The 20120-nt window shown below is 41.0% G+C and overlaps 1 protein-coding gene across 3 annotated transcripts in view; it reads left to right on the top strand.

Annotated features, from left to right (window-relative positions):
* LOC121941811 (voltage-dependent T-type calcium channel subunit alpha-1H-like) overlaps window positions 1–17946 on the top strand; it is a 64474-nt gene extending 46528 nt beyond the window's left edge. Inside the window, exons 23-35 of one of the 3 annotated variants that reach the window (XM_088075848.1) lie at window positions 1022–1147; window positions 1281–1370; window positions 1807–1999; window positions 4735–4886; window positions 5008–5117; window positions 6399–6532; window positions 6632–6702; window positions 10488–10566; window positions 10875–10996; window positions 11369–11641; window positions 11745–11889; window positions 13176–13735; window positions 14846–17946. In XM_088075848.1, coding sequence (XP_087931974.1) covers window positions 1022–1147; window positions 1281–1370; window positions 1807–1999; window positions 4735–4886; window positions 5008–5117; window positions 6399–6532; window positions 6632–6702; window positions 10488–10566; window positions 10875–10996; window positions 11369–11641; window positions 11745–11889; window positions 13176–13735; window positions 14846–15535 — 2745 coding nt within the window. In that variant the 3' untranslated portion in view covers window positions 15536–17946. Of the gene's footprint in view, window positions 1–1021; window positions 1148–1280; window positions 1371–1806; window positions 2000–4734; window positions 4887–5007; window positions 5118–6398; window positions 6533–6631; window positions 6703–10487; window positions 10567–10874; window positions 10997–11368; window positions 11642–11738; window positions 11890–13175; window positions 13736–14845 lie in introns of all 3 variants that reach the window. The other 2 variants (XM_088075847.1, XM_088075849.1) reach the window with 2 other exon arrangements.
* The last annotated feature ends 2174 nt before the right edge of the window (window positions 17947–20120 follow it).

Raw genomic sequence — 20120 nt, forward strand, 5'->3', positions numbered from 1 at the left:
ACATTTTTAATTTTATTATTTTTATATTATATATATATTATTTTATTATTCAAAGCAAATTGATAAATTGTCATTTTTTGTTGAACTTTACACAGTTGTGCAGGATATAAAAGAAAGGACCAATAAAATTATCATTGTATACAACAGTAGTTCCCATGTTGTCGCAAGATAAATCTCAGGGGTCCCAAATAATCACTAAAAATCTTATCAGTACTTGAATAGTAATTGCTTTTGGTTTCTTGTGAAATACTGGATAATTTAATTCGTCAGGCCCCAAAATCCTTCAGTGATCCAGCACTGCATGATTCTTGCACTTTTCTGGGTTGTACTCATATGACTGAACGCACTTATTGTAAGTCACTTTGGATGAAAGTGTCAGCTAAATAAATGTAATGTAATTTAATGTAGTGAAATGTAAATCCTTAAAAGGCGAGAATATGTGAGGGGAACATGCTCTTTGGTTAAGCTGCTTGTAACTGACATCTGTTTTGCTTCATTTTTAGGGGTCACAAGTAAAGCTGGGTTTCGGTACTCAATGCCTTTAAGTTATCAAACGAAAAAAAACCCAGTAGCAAGTAGTAACAGAACTTCTCCACTAAAACAATATCTGCAAAATGACTATTTGTATGGTTTTTCTTGCAGCCAAAACAAACACACCTCTGAGTTTTTTCAAATGACTAACATGACGATGTTATGACAATAAAGGCATTTTACTTGTTTAAAAGAGAATGCCTTGAAGAATTTCTCTGAATTTTTGTGTTTACATTTATACAAAGAGCCCCCCCCCCCAAAAAAAAAAACTCAGTTTGAGTACAGTAGGTGCTCCCACCCAAACATTTTCTGACCAGACGGTACTTGGATATCTTAGTTACATCACACATTTGGCCTGTGGGCGCCCGTTGAGTAATTTACTGTACAGTAATACACCAACCTTTTCTCACTCTTTAAAGCTTTGTTTGCATTTCCTTGAGGTGTTTTTGTGTGTGTTAAACTGTGTGCACACATCTGTCTGTGAATGCAGCTGTTTAAAGGGAAGTTCTTCTACTGTGACGGGCGCGATTTGAGCAATATCACCAATAAAACCCAGTGTCTGGAGGCAGGATACCACTGGGTTCGACGGAAATACAACTTTGACAACCTGGGACAGGTTTGTCGCACGCACGCGCGCGCACACACACACACACACACACACACACACACACACACACACAGGGCTGACACTTGCTCTTACAAACTGATCGACAGCATGGTGCTGATTTATATGCGTCTCCCTCTTTCAGGCGCTGATGTCACTGTTTGTGCTGTCATGTAAAGATGGCTGGGTCAGCATCATGTATGATGGTCTGGATGCTGTTGCAGTGGACCAGCAGGTAAAGACACAAAAACACACACACACACACACACACACACACATAGAAAGGAAGAAAGATCAAGGAGACATAGGAACTATTTAGCTGGTGTAGATAATAATTCACTGTGTTTTGGTTCTGTTTCGTGTCAGTCTCAGGCACCATTTGGTCCTGTTTGTTTCGAGCAGAAACGGAAGGAGAGATGGGATGAGTAAGGGAAGAAAAAAGGCAGATGGATAAATAGATGTGACTTGACGGAGCTTGCAGTTTCAGTGCTGACTCAGGGTTTACATTGTCTTCTTATTTATGCTCTCTCCTCTTCTTCCTCTCCACCTATCCTCACCCTCTCTTGTCACTCTTTGGTCCTCTTTTTTGCTTTTTGTCCCCATTCTACCTCTCCTCCTCCTCCTCCTCCTCCTCCTGTCCTTTTCCATTTTCTTTCTCTGTGTCTCTGCAGCCAATAAGAAACAACAACCCTTGGATGCTGCTATTTTTCATCTCTTTCCTCCTCATCGTCAGCTTCTTTGTGCTCAACATGTTTGTGGGCGTGGTGGTGGAAAACTTTCACAAGTGTCGCCAGCAGCAGGAGGAGGAGGAGGCGCGACTGAGGGAGGAGAAACGTCAGAGACGATTGGAGAAAAGGAGGAGAAGTGAGATAACGGGAAGGGAAGGGGAGAAGGGGAAACAAGAGACATATGGTATATGGCCCAAAGTATGTGGACACCAAGACATTACACCCATTTCTGATCATTAAATATGTAATTCCAAAACAATGGGCAGTGATAATAATGCTAATGATAATAGTATTAATACTTTCATGTACACAGAATGGTTCAGAACAAATTTACAGAGTGCTTTACAATAAAAAAAACTTCAACTTCACATCACTGCATTATTGTGGTTGCAGGATAAGGGAAATGCTCTTTATTGGTAAAGAGATATATAGATAGATAGATAGATAGATAGATAGATAGATAGATAGATTTATTATCTTTCAACATTATTGATCATGCAGCCTTTAAAACACACCTTACTGATTAGCGGGTATTTTCAGGGCAGTTTTCATCCTAACTTGCAGATGGACAGACATTTTTCACGAGCTCTGTGGGTCAGTTTATGTCGGATAAAGCACCTCTGTCTTGTGCTGTTTGTTTTTGGTCCAGTGCTGTTGGCCCTATACATGTTGCCTCTTGGGCAGATTATTAGCCGTTATAATGGTATCTTTTATTATTTTTATGTCTGACATTCAGTTATTTTGGTATTTTACACTCCATGATTTTAACCTTCTCATTTAGATTATTTTATTGCTCTTTTTACCAGTTTTAATCAAACCTCCCCAAACTCTCCTCAGACTGTCGAAAATGCTGCTGCTGGGATCTGAGTAACGAGATCACATATCACACCAATTTCGTCCTCGCTTTTACTAGCTTCTCATTAAATTTCATATTTTTTTGAAGTATTGATACTAACATTTAGAGCCCTTAATAGTTTTAACTCCCCAGTATAATGCTAACCACCTCCACCCTTGTGTGACAAATCAGGCTTTTAGATCATCTGAGATTAAGTTACTGGATGTCCCTCAAACTCACTGTAAAACTCAAAATGCTTTTGAGTCTGTTTCCCCCAGTCTTTGAAACGCTCTCCTCTGATTATTGTGATCCTTCGACTCATGATATTTGTATGAAACAGTTCAAAACAATTTTATTCAGACAGGCTTTTGATTGTCCCATCCAAAGAGCTAATAACCTGTTTATTTGTCCTTATTTATTTGCTTGCTGTGTTTATCTTGTCTGCCCTGTGCTCGGTATTGTTGCTATCTTTCTTTTACATTGCTTTTATTGTCTAAAGTGTTTTTAATGGTAAACACTTTGTGATTATCTACTTGGAAAGGTGCTAACTTCACTTAATTGCTTACTTACTAAAAGACACGAACAAGACATAAAAAAAGGGATAAAATAGGCTGCCATTAGAGCTTCCACTCTTCTAGTAATGCTTTCCACAAGATGTTTGAACTTGGCTGCAGGTATTTGCATCTTTTCAGGCACAGGAGCATTATTTTCTCCATCCACTTCATTTTGGCTATGTTGCAGCTGCCGCAGATAATCTGCTTCCATTCAAACCAATGTCCACAGGACCCAAGATTAGGGCATCCCACTCATGGTTTTTCTTGTTTATTCAATCACTTCTCCTCCAAATGTCTGTGAAGAACTAGAGGAAAAATTGCTGTTTTTCTTCTTCTAATATTATACAGACACAAAATATAGACGGCATGCTGTGTATAGTGCTTAAAACACAAAAGTACAGCCGCAAAGTATCTGTGCTCTCACTGATCATGGATCAGTTGCAAATGTGAAAAACATTATGTTTGTTAAAACACAGATAAATGTAAGACAAACTTCTTAAAAAATTATGGAAATGTGGCGGCTAAAGAATAGACAATTTTAAGATGCTCCACCTCTGAATTGTTTCCAGTGGACATTTGAAATGTGACTGAGCCGCAGCGCAAGCAGAATGCAATGGAGCTTCATCCAGTGGACATCCAGGATTAGTGAGATCTGGCACTAATGTTTGGTGATAAGGCCTGGCTCTCAGTTGGCGTTCCAGTTCATCCTGAACTGGGAAAAGCATTTCTTCATGGACCTTGCTTTGTGTACCAGGACATTGTTATGTTGAAATAGGAAAGGGACTTCCCCAAACTGTTGCCACAAAGCCTGAAGCACACTATTGTCTACACTCTCATTGTATGCTTTAGCGTTAATATTTCCATAAGGGACCTAGCCCAAACCAGTAAATTATCCTTAGACCAAACATACACAAGACAGAGGCGTCCACATACTTCTGGCCATATATTGTCGATGTAATATCACAAGCGCACATGATAAACCTCTTTTTCCACATACATACTGTATGAGTACATGCATAATTTCAGATGCACACTTTTACTACACACACTCTCTTTCTTCTTCTTGCTCTCTGCCTCCTTGCTGTCTCACACTGTCCTCCTCTCTCTGCAGTGTAATCTCTAGTAGTGCTTTCCTCTTTGTCAGTTAACTGTCTGGCAGCAGACAGTGAGGGTTTCTGCCCAAAGACACCTTGAGGTGCCATGCAGTGCGTGTGTGTGTCCGTGATGGATAGGATTGAATTCCTGAGGTGGCACTTTTAGTCTGTACACACACACACACACTCTCACACATGTGCACACTCACACACACCTGCACACTCAAACACACAGCAGTGCGCCACTTGGCACCCACTTCATCAGTGACTTCATAGCCCATATCATATTTTTCTTCCAGAAGCATTTTAATGACCGTGTGTGTGTGTGTGTGTGTCTGTGTGTCTGTGTGTCTGTGTGTGTGTCTGTGTGTGTGTCTGTGTAACACAGGGGCCCAGGAGAAGCCTTATTATGCTGACTACTCCCCATTGCGTCGATCCATCCACACCGTGTGCACCAGCCACTACCTGGATCTCTTCATCACCATCATCATATTCACAAACCTCCTCACAATGAGCATGGAGCATTACAACCAGCCTCAGGTAACCATGGCAACACCTTCTATCACCTGCCCTAGAACCATAGTAATGAAGCAGTATGCGGTGTTACAGTACAGTCACCGTGGGTTTTTGATGTGTGTGTCTGCGTCTGTGTGTCCCGCAGTACCTCGAGGAGATACTGAAGTACTGCAATTACGTCTTCACAGTGGTTTTTGTCATCGAGGCCATTCTCAAACTCATCGCTTTTGGCCTGCGGCGCTTTTTCAAAGAGAGGTATTCAAGTTCTCACATCAATGCAAAGGCACTTACTAGGGCTGTACAATTCTTATCAAATGTGAATTTTTCTTCATAAGAACTAGATCATGATTCTCTCTCACAAGTCTTATTTTTTTCAACAAAAACATTTATTGCCCTCTTAGATCCCAAGTGAAAAAACACATCCGAGATGCATGCTGTCTAGACGAGGTTTACATTGAAGACATTAACATTTTTCGTGTTATTAACATCATTAACATTGTCAAAGTGCTTGACTTACATATAACATATATCATCGTGCTGGACTTATACTTAAAAGTCTCATGTAAGAAATAAACCCCTAATTTCGTGTGATTAACTTAAATGCTGCTGAATTTAAAAGACAACGTAAAATTACAGCTTTAGAATAAATAACATACATTATATGATGTGCTTCACTTGAGTTAAGTGGCTGTAAATCAGTGGATATTTCATTTCCTAAAAATTCTTCCCAATTGTTTTGTTATGTAAACGCTTTTATTATGAAGCAGCTAAAAAAAACAGGAAATGTTAGGTTTTCATCTGCAGTGACATAACACAAATCTTATCCTTCTAAGAGCAAACATGAAACATTAGACTAAGGCAGATATCTGAAAATACAAACAACGCAGGAAAAAATCTAAACTTCAGACCACAGAGATTCAGTAAAAAGCTACAAGAGTTGCTTGTTGTAGGGGTGAGACGCATGTCAGCTTCGGCTCTACCTCGTATCTGTCTCAGTTTTTTTGGGTAGAATACAATAATAAATTACACTTGTTTGAAAGATTTTATTGCACTTATAGTAATGTAACAAAAGGTGTGTTAGCTCAAGTAACGTCACCTGTGTACATAACGTTTCGCTCTCCTCACAGCTGAGCAACACGAAAACACAGTAAAGGCTCGTACACTGAGCTAAAATAAAAGGCGTGCACATAAACTAGGTAAATAAATGAAATATTTTGCTTTTTGCAGTGTGTGGAGGATCCCATTGGTAGAGGGAACACATCAACATGTGAATACAGAATGACATGAATGCATGAGGAAACAGGAACAAGTGAATCTCTGTCATTTAGAAATGACTTCACATGGACGTATGAATCGAGATTGTCATTTTTTTCAGTTAATCATGCAGCCCTAGCACTCAAACACACACATCTTCATCATTGAGAAAAACTGAAATTGTTTGCATCTGTCTCTCTCTCTCTCTCTCTCTCTCTCTCTCTCTGTGTGTGTGTGTGTGTGTGTGTGTGTGTGTGTGTGTGTGTGTGTGTGTGTGACAAGATGGAATCAGTTGGACCTCGCTATCGTGTTGTTGTCCATCATGGGAATCACACTGGAGGAAATAGAGATGAATGCCTCCCTCCCCATAAACCCCACCATCATACGCATCATGAGGGTTCTGAGGATAACAAGAGGTACACACACTCAGTGACACAAAAAACACAGTCACACACACTTACACACAAACAGGATGTTCTGTGGCTGATGAGAGCTGACACGTTACAATGTTTCAGTGCTGAAGCTGTTGAAGATGGCTACAGGAATGAGAGCTCTGTTGGACACAGTGATGCAAGCTCTGCCTCAGGTAAGCGGCAGCACTGATGCTGTGAAATGTAACATGTCTCTTTAACTGCGAGCCTAGTTTCCAGATCTGAGGAATTGCAGACAGCTTGTTTTATTCAGTGATTCATCAGAGCTGGCACTGACTGCCCCCCACAGGATTTTCAAACATTCCCCCAACAGACACCAAATAACCACCCAAACAAGCATGACAACATCCTTGTGTTTAGCTAAAGGCTAACAGCTGATCCTTAAATGTATTATCGTGGCGGATAAATCACCAGTTCAATCATAACTTTATGGCACATAACTTCACAGCTGCTTTGGTGGGATTGTTTTGCTGCTGGGAATCTGTGAGGAGATAAAATATGAACCAGAAAGTCCAGTCTGAAAGCTTATCATCACAAAGACACCACACAGCAATTTATTCTCCTTTGAGGCAGGATTGTAAAAGTCTGTCAACTTGTCGCAGCGGCAGTATTTTTCTCCTCTTTTTCATCGCTTGTAGGGTTGAGAGTAAAATTAGCCAAATATTCTACCAGATGTGGACAATTGCGCATATCTGATTGGCCGAGGCAGAGAATTTCCGGATGACATTGCTCTGCGATGCGGCAAAAGTGATTTATGAGCCCTGATTCGAGGGTTTTTTTTCTTTAGCTGGAGCACTTTGTGATGGCACCTGTCTCATTCAGGATGCTGTGCTTTTGAAGCAGTGCTATTGTAGGTCTAAAGGAGACATTTATAAGAAAGGACTAAAGCATCAAACGAGCACATGTAACCATCTTTAGACACGTTAGTGACTCCAGTGATGGTAATGTCAGCTGGTTGGTCCATCACTTTAGTCCACACTGAAATATTTCAGCTATTAGATAGATATTTGTGGTCCCCAGAGGATGAAGCCTAATGCTTTTAGTGAGCCCTTGATTTTACTGTAATGCCACCATGAGGTTTGATAATTTCCATACTATTGGATGGATTATCATAGAATTTGCTACATGCTGTGATTCCTTCAAGCACATGTGCGTTGCGGAACCTGTTGTTTTTTGTTTTTTTTTTTGCACCTGTTAACGTTAACGTAAAAGTTAGAGCACCCACACTGGCCAGTGAGCCACTGCTTAGCTGTAGCACATCTAGAGAAATGGAGTCTCACTGTTTTTTTCCACATGATGTGCACAGCTTTCAGCAAGAGTAGACTGTGATCTTTTGATAATTATATTGACATAATACTTACCCAACGTTTAAACTCCACCTTTTCTGTTTCTATTTAAAAAATAAAAGCCTTCTTAGTACAACATTTCTGTCAAAATAATCCCTTCAGTTGTTGACACAAGGCTTTTTATTGTGAAATATTTTCAGGGCCATGTTGCTGACAATGCAGTAGCTTGCAAGGCTTCATTAATCGGTAGAGTTTGTGTTTTTTGTGTTTTTTTAAAAATATTTTTTGGCAATTTGGCCTTTATTTGACATGGCAGAATGAAAGCGTGAAAGGGCGAGAGAGAGGGGGTGTCATGCAGCAAATGGCCCTGAGCTGGAAGCAAACCTGGCCTAAATATAATTGCTAGAGGTAAAAAGCTAAAGTTTGGCTAAAAATGAACTACACCATGTTTACATGACTTAACGCCACCACCTCTGTAAAGCCGTGTTCGGAGCAACCGGGACTGATGACCTTCTGTCATCTCATTTAGCAACTTGTATGCAACTGCCTTTTTTCTAAGACACATAAATGCTTTAAAGGTCACATTGGGGTATTTGCTGACATACTTTATTTCATAGAACAAAACGTGAAAGTCTCTTCAAGTTTGTGTTAACCCAGACCTTATTTCCAGCATCTAACAAAAACCCATTCATAAAACACATTGACTCTGAGATGAGGTGCTGACCAATTTCTGGGTTTTTCAGACTAATTACTGGATTTCTTTATCTAGCTTGCCCAGCATACGTTTGAATCTTGAATTTTAGGAAAGTGCACAGACATCGTCACCTCAGTAGAGGAATGTGAAAACGCCAAGGTCAAGGTCAAACATGTTGGGGACATAAACACAAGAAAATCACATTTTGGAGTAGAGGGAGCCTCTTTTCATCAAGTGCCATCATCAGGTCAAAATTTTAATTTGTTCTTTACTACGGTTTATGACCAAATACCTGCAAAACTAATGACATTCCCATCAGCCTCAGCTGTGTTAGGTTGTTAACACACCTAATTAAGATAGTCATGACAATTTTATTTATATAGCCCATTATCACAAATCACAGTTTGCCTCAGAGGGCTTTACAGCATACGACATCCCTCTGACCATAGACCCTCACATCGACGAAGGAAAAATTCCCCAAATTAACATAGTAAACATTAATGGTAAATATTAGCATGTGGCATTTAATTCAAAACACTGCTGTGACTCTAAAACTTTAAATATTAAAATGTGCGAATAGTGATAGTCAAATGTGAGTAGTGAATTGGGATGATGCGCTCTAGTCTGGGGGAAGCCTTCAGGAGGGATCCACCTCAGCTCCTGGGCTCAGGGGACCCCACCAGAGTGAGTAATGCACAGTAAATGAGAACAGGTAAGCAGGTCAGATAGACATTTATAAACTGTTTTTGGTCCTGCTCCTGAAATGCAGCCAAATTATACAGTATAGCAGTTATGTACCTTTTTTTCCTCTCAAATTTGATTGTGTAATTCCAAAATCATAGCTTCCCACTAGATCCCATGATTGTCTATGTATTAGTGCAGCAAAATACCCATGATCCTTCACTGCCTTCCCACATGCAAATAATGCCAACTGTCTTTGAAGTGACAGATCACTGTTGGGAATTGAACCCAGGTCAGCGGTGTCCAAGTGCACTTCATCAATAGATTAATCGCTTATTCTTCCATATTTCAGTTGTCGCACCGAGGTGGGCAACATTTATCTGACTAATACTAAATCTTTGTATGTGTTACAGAAAAGAACAGTAAGGCTTATTAACAAGGTTAATGTCAGAGCACATACGAACAGACTGTTCACCAGCTCACGTGTGTTGAAATTTAAAGATTTAAGTTGATTCAAAAACATTATTAGTCATGTTTAAAGCCAGAAACAGATTATTACCTGAAAATCTACAGAGGTTTTTTAAGATCCAATGATTAGTATCATAGAAGAAGGTTTAATTTCAAAAGTCAGTATCTCGCACCAAATTAAAGCAGATGTGTGTTTCAGTATATGGAGTCAAACTGTGGAATTCTCTGGGTAATGACTTCACATGCATGCAAAAAAAGGTGAACATAGAAAGGTTGGACATTTGTATCTGTATTTACAGTAGCTTCTGTTATTCCTAGGAAGGGGGCAGGTATTATAAGATTTTCTTCTTCCTTCTACTGTTTGTTCATGGGATGTGTAGAAGTGTTATGAGAAAAAAAGTACATCATGGCTTTTTGTTATTGTTTTGGAAATTATACACTGAAATGAGCAAATAAACCAAATATGAATGAATGAATGAATGAATCTCCCACCATGGGGGCGAGGCAAGCCAAGTCCTTGAGAATTGCTTTGTAATTAGAATAAACAGGCATGTGTTTGGTTCATGAGGTCTGGATCCAGGCTGTGAAACTAAAATCTGACATATGAGTCACCTCCAGGTATCATGATGGCTCCTAATGTGTTTTTAAGATGTAGTAAACATCAATGCAATAAGGCTTAGCAGTCTCTGTCTATGGCCTCTTTCTATCTGTTTGCATGTTTGCGTCTCTCTCGATGTATACTGTACATGTCTTTTTTTCTGTGTATCATACACTGTATATATCTGTTTGTGCGTGTAATATGTCTGTCTAGGTGGGGAATCTGGGTCTGCTCTTCATGTTGCTGTTCTTCATCTATGCAGCTCTGGGAGTTGAGCTCTTTGGAAAACTGGGTTAGTGTGTGCGTGCGTGTACGTGCATGCAAGTGCGTGTGTGCGAGTGAGCATGTGAGCGTGTGCATGCATATAAATCGATGCAGAGGCACAGATGTGTGCGTGTGCCTCAGCTGACTCTGGTGAGATATCCGTGGATTATGTAACATGCATACATTTTGTTGTTATATACATTAATTATGTCAATTTAGAATCAGTGCTCTAATGAGTGCTCTAATCTACACACAACTCTCTTTCTTCTCTCCCCTCGCCTTCCTCTCTCACACTTACTGCCTCTAATACTCTCTCCTCTTTTCATCCTCTTTCAGAGTGTTCAGAGGAGAACCCATGTGAGGGTCTTAGTCGCCACGCTACCTTTGACAACTTCGGCATGGCTTTCCTCACACTCTTCAGGGTGTCGACTGGGGACAACTGGAATGGGATTATGAAGGTTATTTCTCTTCCTCTCCTCTGCTGTGAGGGAGTTTTTTAAGAGGATGGATAGACGAGGAAGTCTGTGCTTGTTTCTGTGCATATGTGTGTGTCTCAAAGCTCCGGTTATGAGACAGGCGTTGCATTAAGCAGAGAGAAGATCACTGTTTTTATGACAGACTAAGAGGTGCTGACATTAGAGGGTTAGGAGAGTGTATTATTCTTCTGTGACAGGCTCAAGGTCTGCTCACACTCAGATCCACATCTCCCCCTGTTGGAGCAGAGAGGAAATACTATTTTGTCCATTAATATACTTGAATAACAAATCCCCTGGTCCATTTAGTCAGTTTTCATTGCTTCATAATCTGTATCCTCTTCTAACACCCTCTAGGACACATTGCGAGAGTGTCGCCCACAGGAACGCCACTGCCTCACCTACCTGCCCCTGATCTCTCCCATTTACTTTGTCACCTTCGTCCTAACGGCTCAGTTCGTGTTGGTCAACGTGGTCGTTGCCGTTCTGATGAAGCACCTGGAGGAGAGTAACAAGGAAGCGGCGCTGGAGGAGATGGAGGAGAGGCGGGAAAGGGAGGAGGCCAACCAGCGCCTCAATAATGCATCTGTGGGCGGGGACCTAGTGCCAAATGTGGACACGCCTGCTCAGGTAACGGAGGGAGCGTGTGTTTCCAACTTCTGCATGTGTGAAAGGGGAAAGAAGTGGAGGTGACAATAATGGCAGCGGTGATGATCTCATGTGGCAGGTGCAGGTTGAGGATGAGGATTGTTCCCATGGCAACCTGCTGAGCATAGGACGCATGCTGTCTCTCCCCAGCGACAGCCACGTTCAGCCACTCAGATATTCCCCTTATCCACCCATTTGCCATGAAGCGTACTCCAGCTACAGCTACTCAGGTAATTTCGTTGTTTATATCCAATTAAATTAAGGAACAGTTCTCACTGTGCTATAACCACTAACTGATTGCTGTAAAGGTTATTGCTTCCATAAATAGCAGAGAGGGCTGTTGAGATGTGATGCAGCACAAGAGGCACTGTTAGTACAGACCTTAAAGAGGGAGATCTTTTTTAAATTTAAGTGGCAAATTGGTAGAACAAATGTAATTCTACAGAGCACTGGGCCCACGACTGCTACTCCAATCCCACCCTAATTTTTTCAATTGGTAACATCACACCAGGGAGTACTTTAAAACAGCTAATTCATCAAATCAAAACAGTCTAACATTGAGTTTTCAGTTTTATTGATGTGCATGAGCTAAATGACAAACAAATGTAGCGTGTAATGTACAGAGAGAGGGGAAAAGCTCTCAAAAGGTCTTACAGATTATATAAATCAGTACTCACAATTTCAAAGACACACTGTAGGTAGTTTATGACATAAAAACACAAACAATCAAAACAATAGGTATAAAACACAGAATGATGTGTTGTTAGACTTCTTGTTTTCTTGTTTATTTAGGACTATTTGAATCCCACAAAAAGACCGAAAAAACAGCAACATGTTTGTCTGTTTCGCTGTAATACTTAATGAACTTGCATCTGTCTCATTCTTGCATCTGTCTTGTTCTCGATATCTCAGGAATACCTCAAAATATTTTTTTTTTTTTTTAATTTGGCACAAACATTGGAATTTGACTTGAACCCCACAAATAAATGATGAGATTTCGGTGGTCAAAGGTCAAGGTCACCTGACCTTGCATCAATCTAGTTCTTGTGAGCGTGATATCTTAAGAACACCTTGAGGAAGTTTCCCTTTCACTCTCAAACTGTCCCGTCCATTAAAAGCAATAAACCCACCCAAAAAATCTTTGAAAAAAAAGAGAAAAATAGCTCCCTAAGATAAGACGGATATATCCGCTCAAAAAACTGACCTCTGCAAAGAAGAGTCTCTGGGTGGTAAAAGAGTGAGTGAATCTGTGCAGTAGTTTTAAAACAAGACATCAAATGATCCAGTAACTCACTCTTGTAAGTTGGATATAAAGTATTGTATAGGGTGTGTATTTGGACACCATCAGTTTTCTTCAACAAAAGTTTTTTTACCGGCACCTAAATAACAACTCCAGCAGCAAAATCCATCCAAAGTCTCTAGACAATTCTTGTTTTCACTCCTCTCTTTAGAAAAACTCTACCTTATTCTGTGTTTTTCCTTTCACTAAGTCCATTTACCTCATTATTTTCTGCAGGCTCCATGTCATCTCTGGGCTCCAGCGGGGGCGGCTCATTGCTGCAGGTTCCTGGAGCGCTGCCGGCCATCAGCCACGCTTCACTGGGGACTGGACGCAGCTCGAGGCCAAAGATCTGCCTCAACACCTCTCAGAGCATCGACAGATACTCCCCGCACAGACTGGGTCCAGCTGACAGCATGGAGGGATACAGGTTCAGCCCTGCTCACAGATTTAACAGACACAGACTCAGCTCGGCTCATAGTATAGACGGATACAAGTTCAGCCCGACCCGACGAATAAACAGACACAGACTCAGCTCTACTCGCAGTATGGATGGATACAGGCACAATCCAGACCACAACACAGACAGACCTAAACTCATGTCCAGCCACAGCATGGACAGACATTCCTCCCTCAGACTGAGTCCCACCCACAGTGCCAGCAGACGTCCCTCTCAGTGGCTCAGTCCTGAGGACAGTTTAGACAGAAACAAGCTGAGTCCCTCATACGTTCCGGATAGTTCAGTCCTGAAGAGACCAGCATCTTTCCGCACTGCAAGCAGACAGTTACGGAGACAGGTGTGTCATTATCACCTCCTCTTCTTCTCTTCAAGTGTTTTTGAAAGTTTTAGTTCTTGAGATGGATATTTCAGATTTTTGGAAGTGGGTACTTATCCATAGACGGTTATTACAAACAGCAGATGTCAGTCAACATGCCCCGTTTGGAGAAGCATGCTGGAGTCTGATTCAGAAACTAACCGATCTAATGCTTTGAAAGAGGTCAGCTATAAAACTTATTTTTGCCACCTAAAAAAATCAATATCAGTCGAAGTGTGTTCTGTATTTAGGATATTTTTACTGCTTCACCCTGATATCAGACAGTGATTACTAAAGGAAAAAAGAAGCCATTACATCACGCCCTTTAAGACTGATGAGAGAAACAGTGATTTTACATCGTTGAACACAGGAGCTGCGGGTCTACTGCTGCCTCGATGAGTGAGTTTTTAATGCCTCCGTGCCTGCGATAGCTGAGGCATACAGCTGTGTGGTGGTATCTCTAGTTTGTGTAACTGTGTGACTTTGGTGTGTTTAAGGGTTAGTTGTATTCACCAAAGTCACAAAATAATACAAACTGACTGAAGCAGGCGTAGACCTGCAGCTCCCATCTTTAGTAAACTAAAATGACTGTTTTTCTAAATGGAGTCAGTTGGTTTTGACGAGAGAGTAGATGTGGACTGAAGCGGCTTCCCCGCCAACATGGTCTGCCTGACGGAAAGGTAAAGCAGTGAAAATAAAGTGTAGTATAAAATATAATATAGTACATTGTGTACACTTTAGCTGATACAAATTTTTTTAGGGGAGACTTTTTTTAGGTGGCTAAAACACTTTTTGTTGCTGACCCTCAACCCCAGCAGCACATTGCTCACCTTCCGTGTCTCCAGCCTGCTTCTCTAAAGAGGGGCCAGCTACTGTAAAATACTGATAACTATCCCATACAACACCACTTCACAAAACCTGAACTATCTCTTTAACAACACATTTTGTGCTTTTGTTTTTTTTTTTTTGATCTTTTTAATTTTTTCCATCATGCTGTGCAACATTTCTAAAATGCTTTTATTTGCTCAGCCTAACAGATGAAGATGAGTTCTTCTGTGTGTGTTTGTGTTTGTGTATGTGTTGTGTCTTCAGGAGGCTGTGCGCTGTGACTCTCTGGATCAGAGCGGCTCAGCTGACGATCTGGCAGAGCCTCACCTCACCGTGCCAGCCGTTTCTTCCACACCACCACGCCAGCGATCGTCCAGTGTACACACGCTGAAATGTACACACCCCCAGAGGGTCATCTCATGCAGGAGCCACAGCCGGAGCCACAGCGAAACCACTGGGCAAGAACATGTACCTGAGCAGGCCATCTGCGCCTCACAGCCAGAAACAGATGTTGAGAAAAGGCCTGTCAGCCTGCAGAGGCCATCTAGTCTGAAGGTCCTCAGCGGTGATTCCACCTTATCGGCGCCGCTCTGTAGCTCCAGAGCGCCTAGCCCCGGCCCCAGCTCCGACCCCCAGTTAGATGAGGCCGACGAGGAAGTCAGCCGCATCAACAGTTCTGTTCACGCACACTCACAGCTCCCTCCCAGCTCCTCACACAAAAGCAGACACCTTACCCCGAGCCCCGTGGAGCACAGGAGCCGCCTCAGCCAATCAGTGTCTCCGGTGTCGGGCAGGAACAGGAAGCAGAGGATGAGCCCGCCGCCAGGAGAGGAGCCAGTTACTATGGCAACCCAGTTGATGGACAGCAGTGTTGAGCTCAGAAGACGGACTCTGTCGTTTGATGCCACAACTCTCTCTCCTAATCAACCGGAGGGAAGTTCTGTGGATGACTAAGCAATAAGTGACGCTGGATTGGTTATTTGTTCACTAGGAGAAGGCCTGACGTGCTGCCGAGCACACGGGAGGGACGGGAGCTACAATCCAAAACAGGAAGGATACCCGTTTCCTATTTTGGGCCCCGCCACTCGCTTTGTCCCGTCCAATCACAAGATTTTCACAGGGTGTTTGAGCAGGAATCTTTCAGACTGTATGTGTGTGTGTGTGTGTGTGAGTGTGTGTGTGTGTGTGTGTGTGTTCAAAGACTCTTAACCTTTGTGCTATTTGCACACAAGATGCACATAAGAAGATGTTTCCTTTTCTTCTGTCATAGTCCTAGCTTTAGTTCAGACATAGTAGTCACTCCCCTGCAATATTTACTCAAACATTAACCCTCCCTTTGCTTGCGCTCCTTCTTCTGCCCGCACTCTCATCCTTTCCCTGAACCTCAAGCCCAGGTCAGAGTACAAGACAAAATTATGCGAAAGGTGCAGCACAGATTCAGTGACTGACTGATCTGCTCATGTAGATGGACACAGTGAAAAACAGAAACTATTTTATTGATTGATTAATCTACAGATTTTTCTCTCAATTAATCAATAAACGGTTTCAGTCGATAATACAAATTTTAAACTCACTGTTAGACAAGGAAAAGCCACAAATCTTTACATATAAGAGGCTTAAAAATTGATTATCAACATAACCGTAGACACTGCTGACGCAACCCGTGTTTTCAGCTCTACGCACATCACGTCAATCAATCTTACAGTAATTCTGCAATTTGTCAGTTAACGTTTTGTAAAAGTTCATGCTCTGTGGTGCAGAAATCACAGTTTATGTTTACAACAGAGATTTTTAAGTGATAAACTGACAAAATTTAAAGCTGGCAAAGAATTTTATATGAAAACGCTGAATTTGTAATTGCACGCTTATGTAGATTGGTGCAGGCTCATTTTATTAGAAAGTTATTGCTCCACCATACCAAACAAATTGTACAGAAAAATATTAAACGTGGAGCAAAATCTGAATCTTATTTAACAGTGTACGTTTTTTTTTGTTTTTTAAATTATCTTCCTATTTTCCATACCTTTTAACCTACAGTAAACTGCCACTGGAAGTTGCTTGATCATTCTCAGATTTCAGTGTTTCCCGGTCAAATCAAACATGGACATCTTTTCAATGTTTGAGAGACCATTCCTGCTCGAATCCTCCCCGACAGTCGGAAAAATCAATTTGCGCCGAGCGCCTCCGAGTTAAAATTGTGTAGTGTGACCTCGGCTTTAGTAGTTGCTACCTCGCTTTATTCCTGATCCCACCCATTCAGATGTTCAGTCAGCTTAGTTTCTCACCCCTCTCCACTTTCCTTTTCTCTGTCTTAGTATTCTCAGGGTAGAGGTAGTTCAGACGCAGGTGAGTGTGAAGCATGTGATCACAGGTCTGCAGAGTTAGATTGCCCCCTGCTGTCTGAACCTGGAGCAGATCGCTCTCGCCTGACGTTTGAAGAGACTGTACTGTACTGTACAGGTGCACGGTGAAATTTAGACAAAGGGAGGAGAAGGAGATGCACAGAAGGGCTTTTTCAGGTGATATAATGGTGTGTAAAATTTGTAGAAAAAAGGCGAAGAATATATTTTATTAACACAGCAGCAATGATATGAGACCTGCAGAGGTGAATTTCTACATTTTTGAATGTCAATTTATCTGCTGGTGATGATGAGGATGATTGATGATGGTGTCAGTGTCATAGGATGTTGATTATAATGATGATGATGATGATAAGGAGGGCAATAGATAAAGCAAATGTTCATAATATTGTATAATGTTCCTGCAGGATGAAGCAGGGAATGATAAACAGTACGCTCACCTGCAGTAACATGATTGGACAGTGCTGGAATAAAACCACTTCCTGTCTGACTTAAATTTGACTCCATAATCATGGTTCCTTCCCCCTTGTGTAAAGTTATTTAAGAAAGACACAGTATGATGGGTCTTAGAAAGTATTTAAAAATTATAAATGCAGCAACAGTTGAGGCCCTTTATTCTGGAACTGTTTCTGTTTTACGTATCTCAGTCATGGTGGAGCTGAGCGCACATGCACTAACCCTAACCACAGATTTTTGGTTTTGAATGCAAACTGTACTATGACATTGTTCATGATATTTTTTAAATATGGCATGCTACACTATGAGAGTTTTAAAGATATTTTTCTGGTGTACTATAATGACATTTTCATGGATTGCAACACGAAAACATTATCCATAAAATTTGTATGACAAACCATACTATGACATATTTTATTAAATTATTTTGACATGCAAATTTCATCAACAATGTCATCATGAATTACGACAGAACATATTACCCTGCTATATTTTCATTAGGTTTTTTTTGGCATACTAAACGATCACAATATTAATAAAATGTTTAAAGACATACTACATATTTTTCTATGGCATACAATCCTATGACATTTTAATGTTTTTTTGTGGCATACCATACTACTATACTACTACTTTTTTGACAAATAATACACTGCCATGGATTATGATACTTTTTGATACTATACAATGACGTTATTCAAATTTTTATTGTTTTTTTATAATTTATACTACGACATTTTGTGGCATACTATACTTTGACTGGTTTTAATATATTTTTAAAAATACTAGACTGTGATATTTTTAATAACATGTTTTGAACATACTATGACATTTGAAAAAGAAATATAAATTCTGTACGATGAAAGGTTTTCCTTATATTGTTTGTTGACAATATCCATTTTGGAGGACATACTAGGATTTTTTCATGCCACTTTTGACGACATACTATATTATGACGTTTTAATGCCATTTTTGACGACATGCCATACTAAAAATATTTTAGGCAATTTCGGACAACACATCTGTGAAATAGGACTAGCTGTTAATATCCCTGGGGCATGCTGCCAAGACTCTGGGAGGGTCAAGATAAGTTATGGGCTGTACGCAAAAGGAGAGCGAGAGAGAAAGCGAGAGGGATGTCAGGTGGCGGGGCGACCTCTTCGTGGCGTCTATTTTCTGTGCAGAACTTTTCCAGATGTTTTTCGAGTTTGGCCTTTGACACAGAGAGACTTCCGCTCTTCTGCTTTGTGAAGAGACCCTTGAAGGGATCTTTGTAGAAGCGTGTTCTTGTTTGCTCCTTATTCCGGCGCTTCTCCGCCAGGTTTTCAGCTCCCCTCAGTGTCGCAAGCCTACTCCGGACCTCTGCCTGCAACACGTTTATGTTTTCTTTCTCCTCCTCTGTGGCCTTCTTCCATTGTTTCCGCAGCTGCCTTTTCTCTCTGAGCAGGTGATCTATTTCTTTCTGCCTCCTGGTCTTATTGGGGACCATCGACGTATTTCCCTTCCTCTCAACTGCTCCAAACTGATCCATCCAGATGTAAATTAACTCCCCCATTCTTTCCAACTTTTTCAAGGTGGTGCTAATGAGTGTCTGCGAGATGTTGCAATGGTCTGCGTTGATCTCCTTCCATGTTGTCTTATGGCAGTTTTTGCCTCTGCTTCCGCTGGGACATGATTGTTGATTATCTGCAGAATATGGCTTTTATTTGTGGAATATGGAAAAATGACAGCCGATCAATAAAATCAGTCTTAAAATACACTAAATTATCAATTTGGAACTCTGATCAAAAATCAATTGTTATATGCAAAATTACCACACCGATTAAAGAGTGAAGGATTTTGGCGCTCTTGACACAGTAGTTGCCGATTTACTCACTTTTGTGCAACACTAAGCAAACAGCAAGTATGATTCCAAAATACATTTATACATTTTATCTATGTGCGTTTGTGTGAGCGTGAACGCACCAAGAGGCAGAGGTGAATTGACTAACAACAGAAGCTGCAACAAGATGCCAGTTTCAAAGATGGCCGCAGAGCGGAGAAGGCCGACCATGTGGTTGGTCAGACAAAGACACAAAGAAAAGGCGGGAACTTTGAGTTCCTTCTCTATGTGTTTCAGTTGAGAGCCAGTTTTTGAATGTATGCATGGATCTAATATGTTTATGAGGTGCCTTGGTTAGTAAAAGGGTGTATAGTTGCATGCCAGACCCTGTCTGTGTGAAGCATGAACAAACTAAATCCAAACCAATCGATAACCTAACAACAATGAGATCACAACAACTCATTCAGTAGCATTACATCGATACATGGTATGGATATGATGAAACACAAAGTAAACAGTCTTGCTCAGCCTGTACTTATGTCCTAATGCTATTCCCAGATGTTACTTGCCAATCCAGGAACGGGAGAAGAGTTCTTTGGGTTTCTGGCTGAAGAAAGGGGGATCTGGTTCAGTCACTTCTGTGCAGTTCCATGGATCCAGGAGGAGGCTGGTCGGTCCTGGTGTCCTTTCAGAGATAGCTGTTCAGTATATCCTATGCTATGGTAGTCTGCGCATGCTATTTCAAGCGGTTTTCAGCTGTTTTTGGGACATGTCATATGTTGACATTTTTCGCCATACTGTAGTATGGCATTTTCTGTTTTCTGTTGCCATATTATGGTGTTTGTCTGCTGTTTTTGCAGCATTCTTTGCGTGTCTCGGCACACTATTTTTTGTGGTTTTC

This window comes from Plectropomus leopardus, chromosome 3, assembly GCF_026936395.1.
Source record: "Plectropomus leopardus strain MGB_pleo_1.0 chromosome 3, ASM2693639v1, whole genome shotgun sequence".
Lineage (NCBI taxonomy): Eukaryota > Metazoa > Chordata > Actinopteri > Perciformes > Serranidae > Plectropomus > Plectropomus leopardus.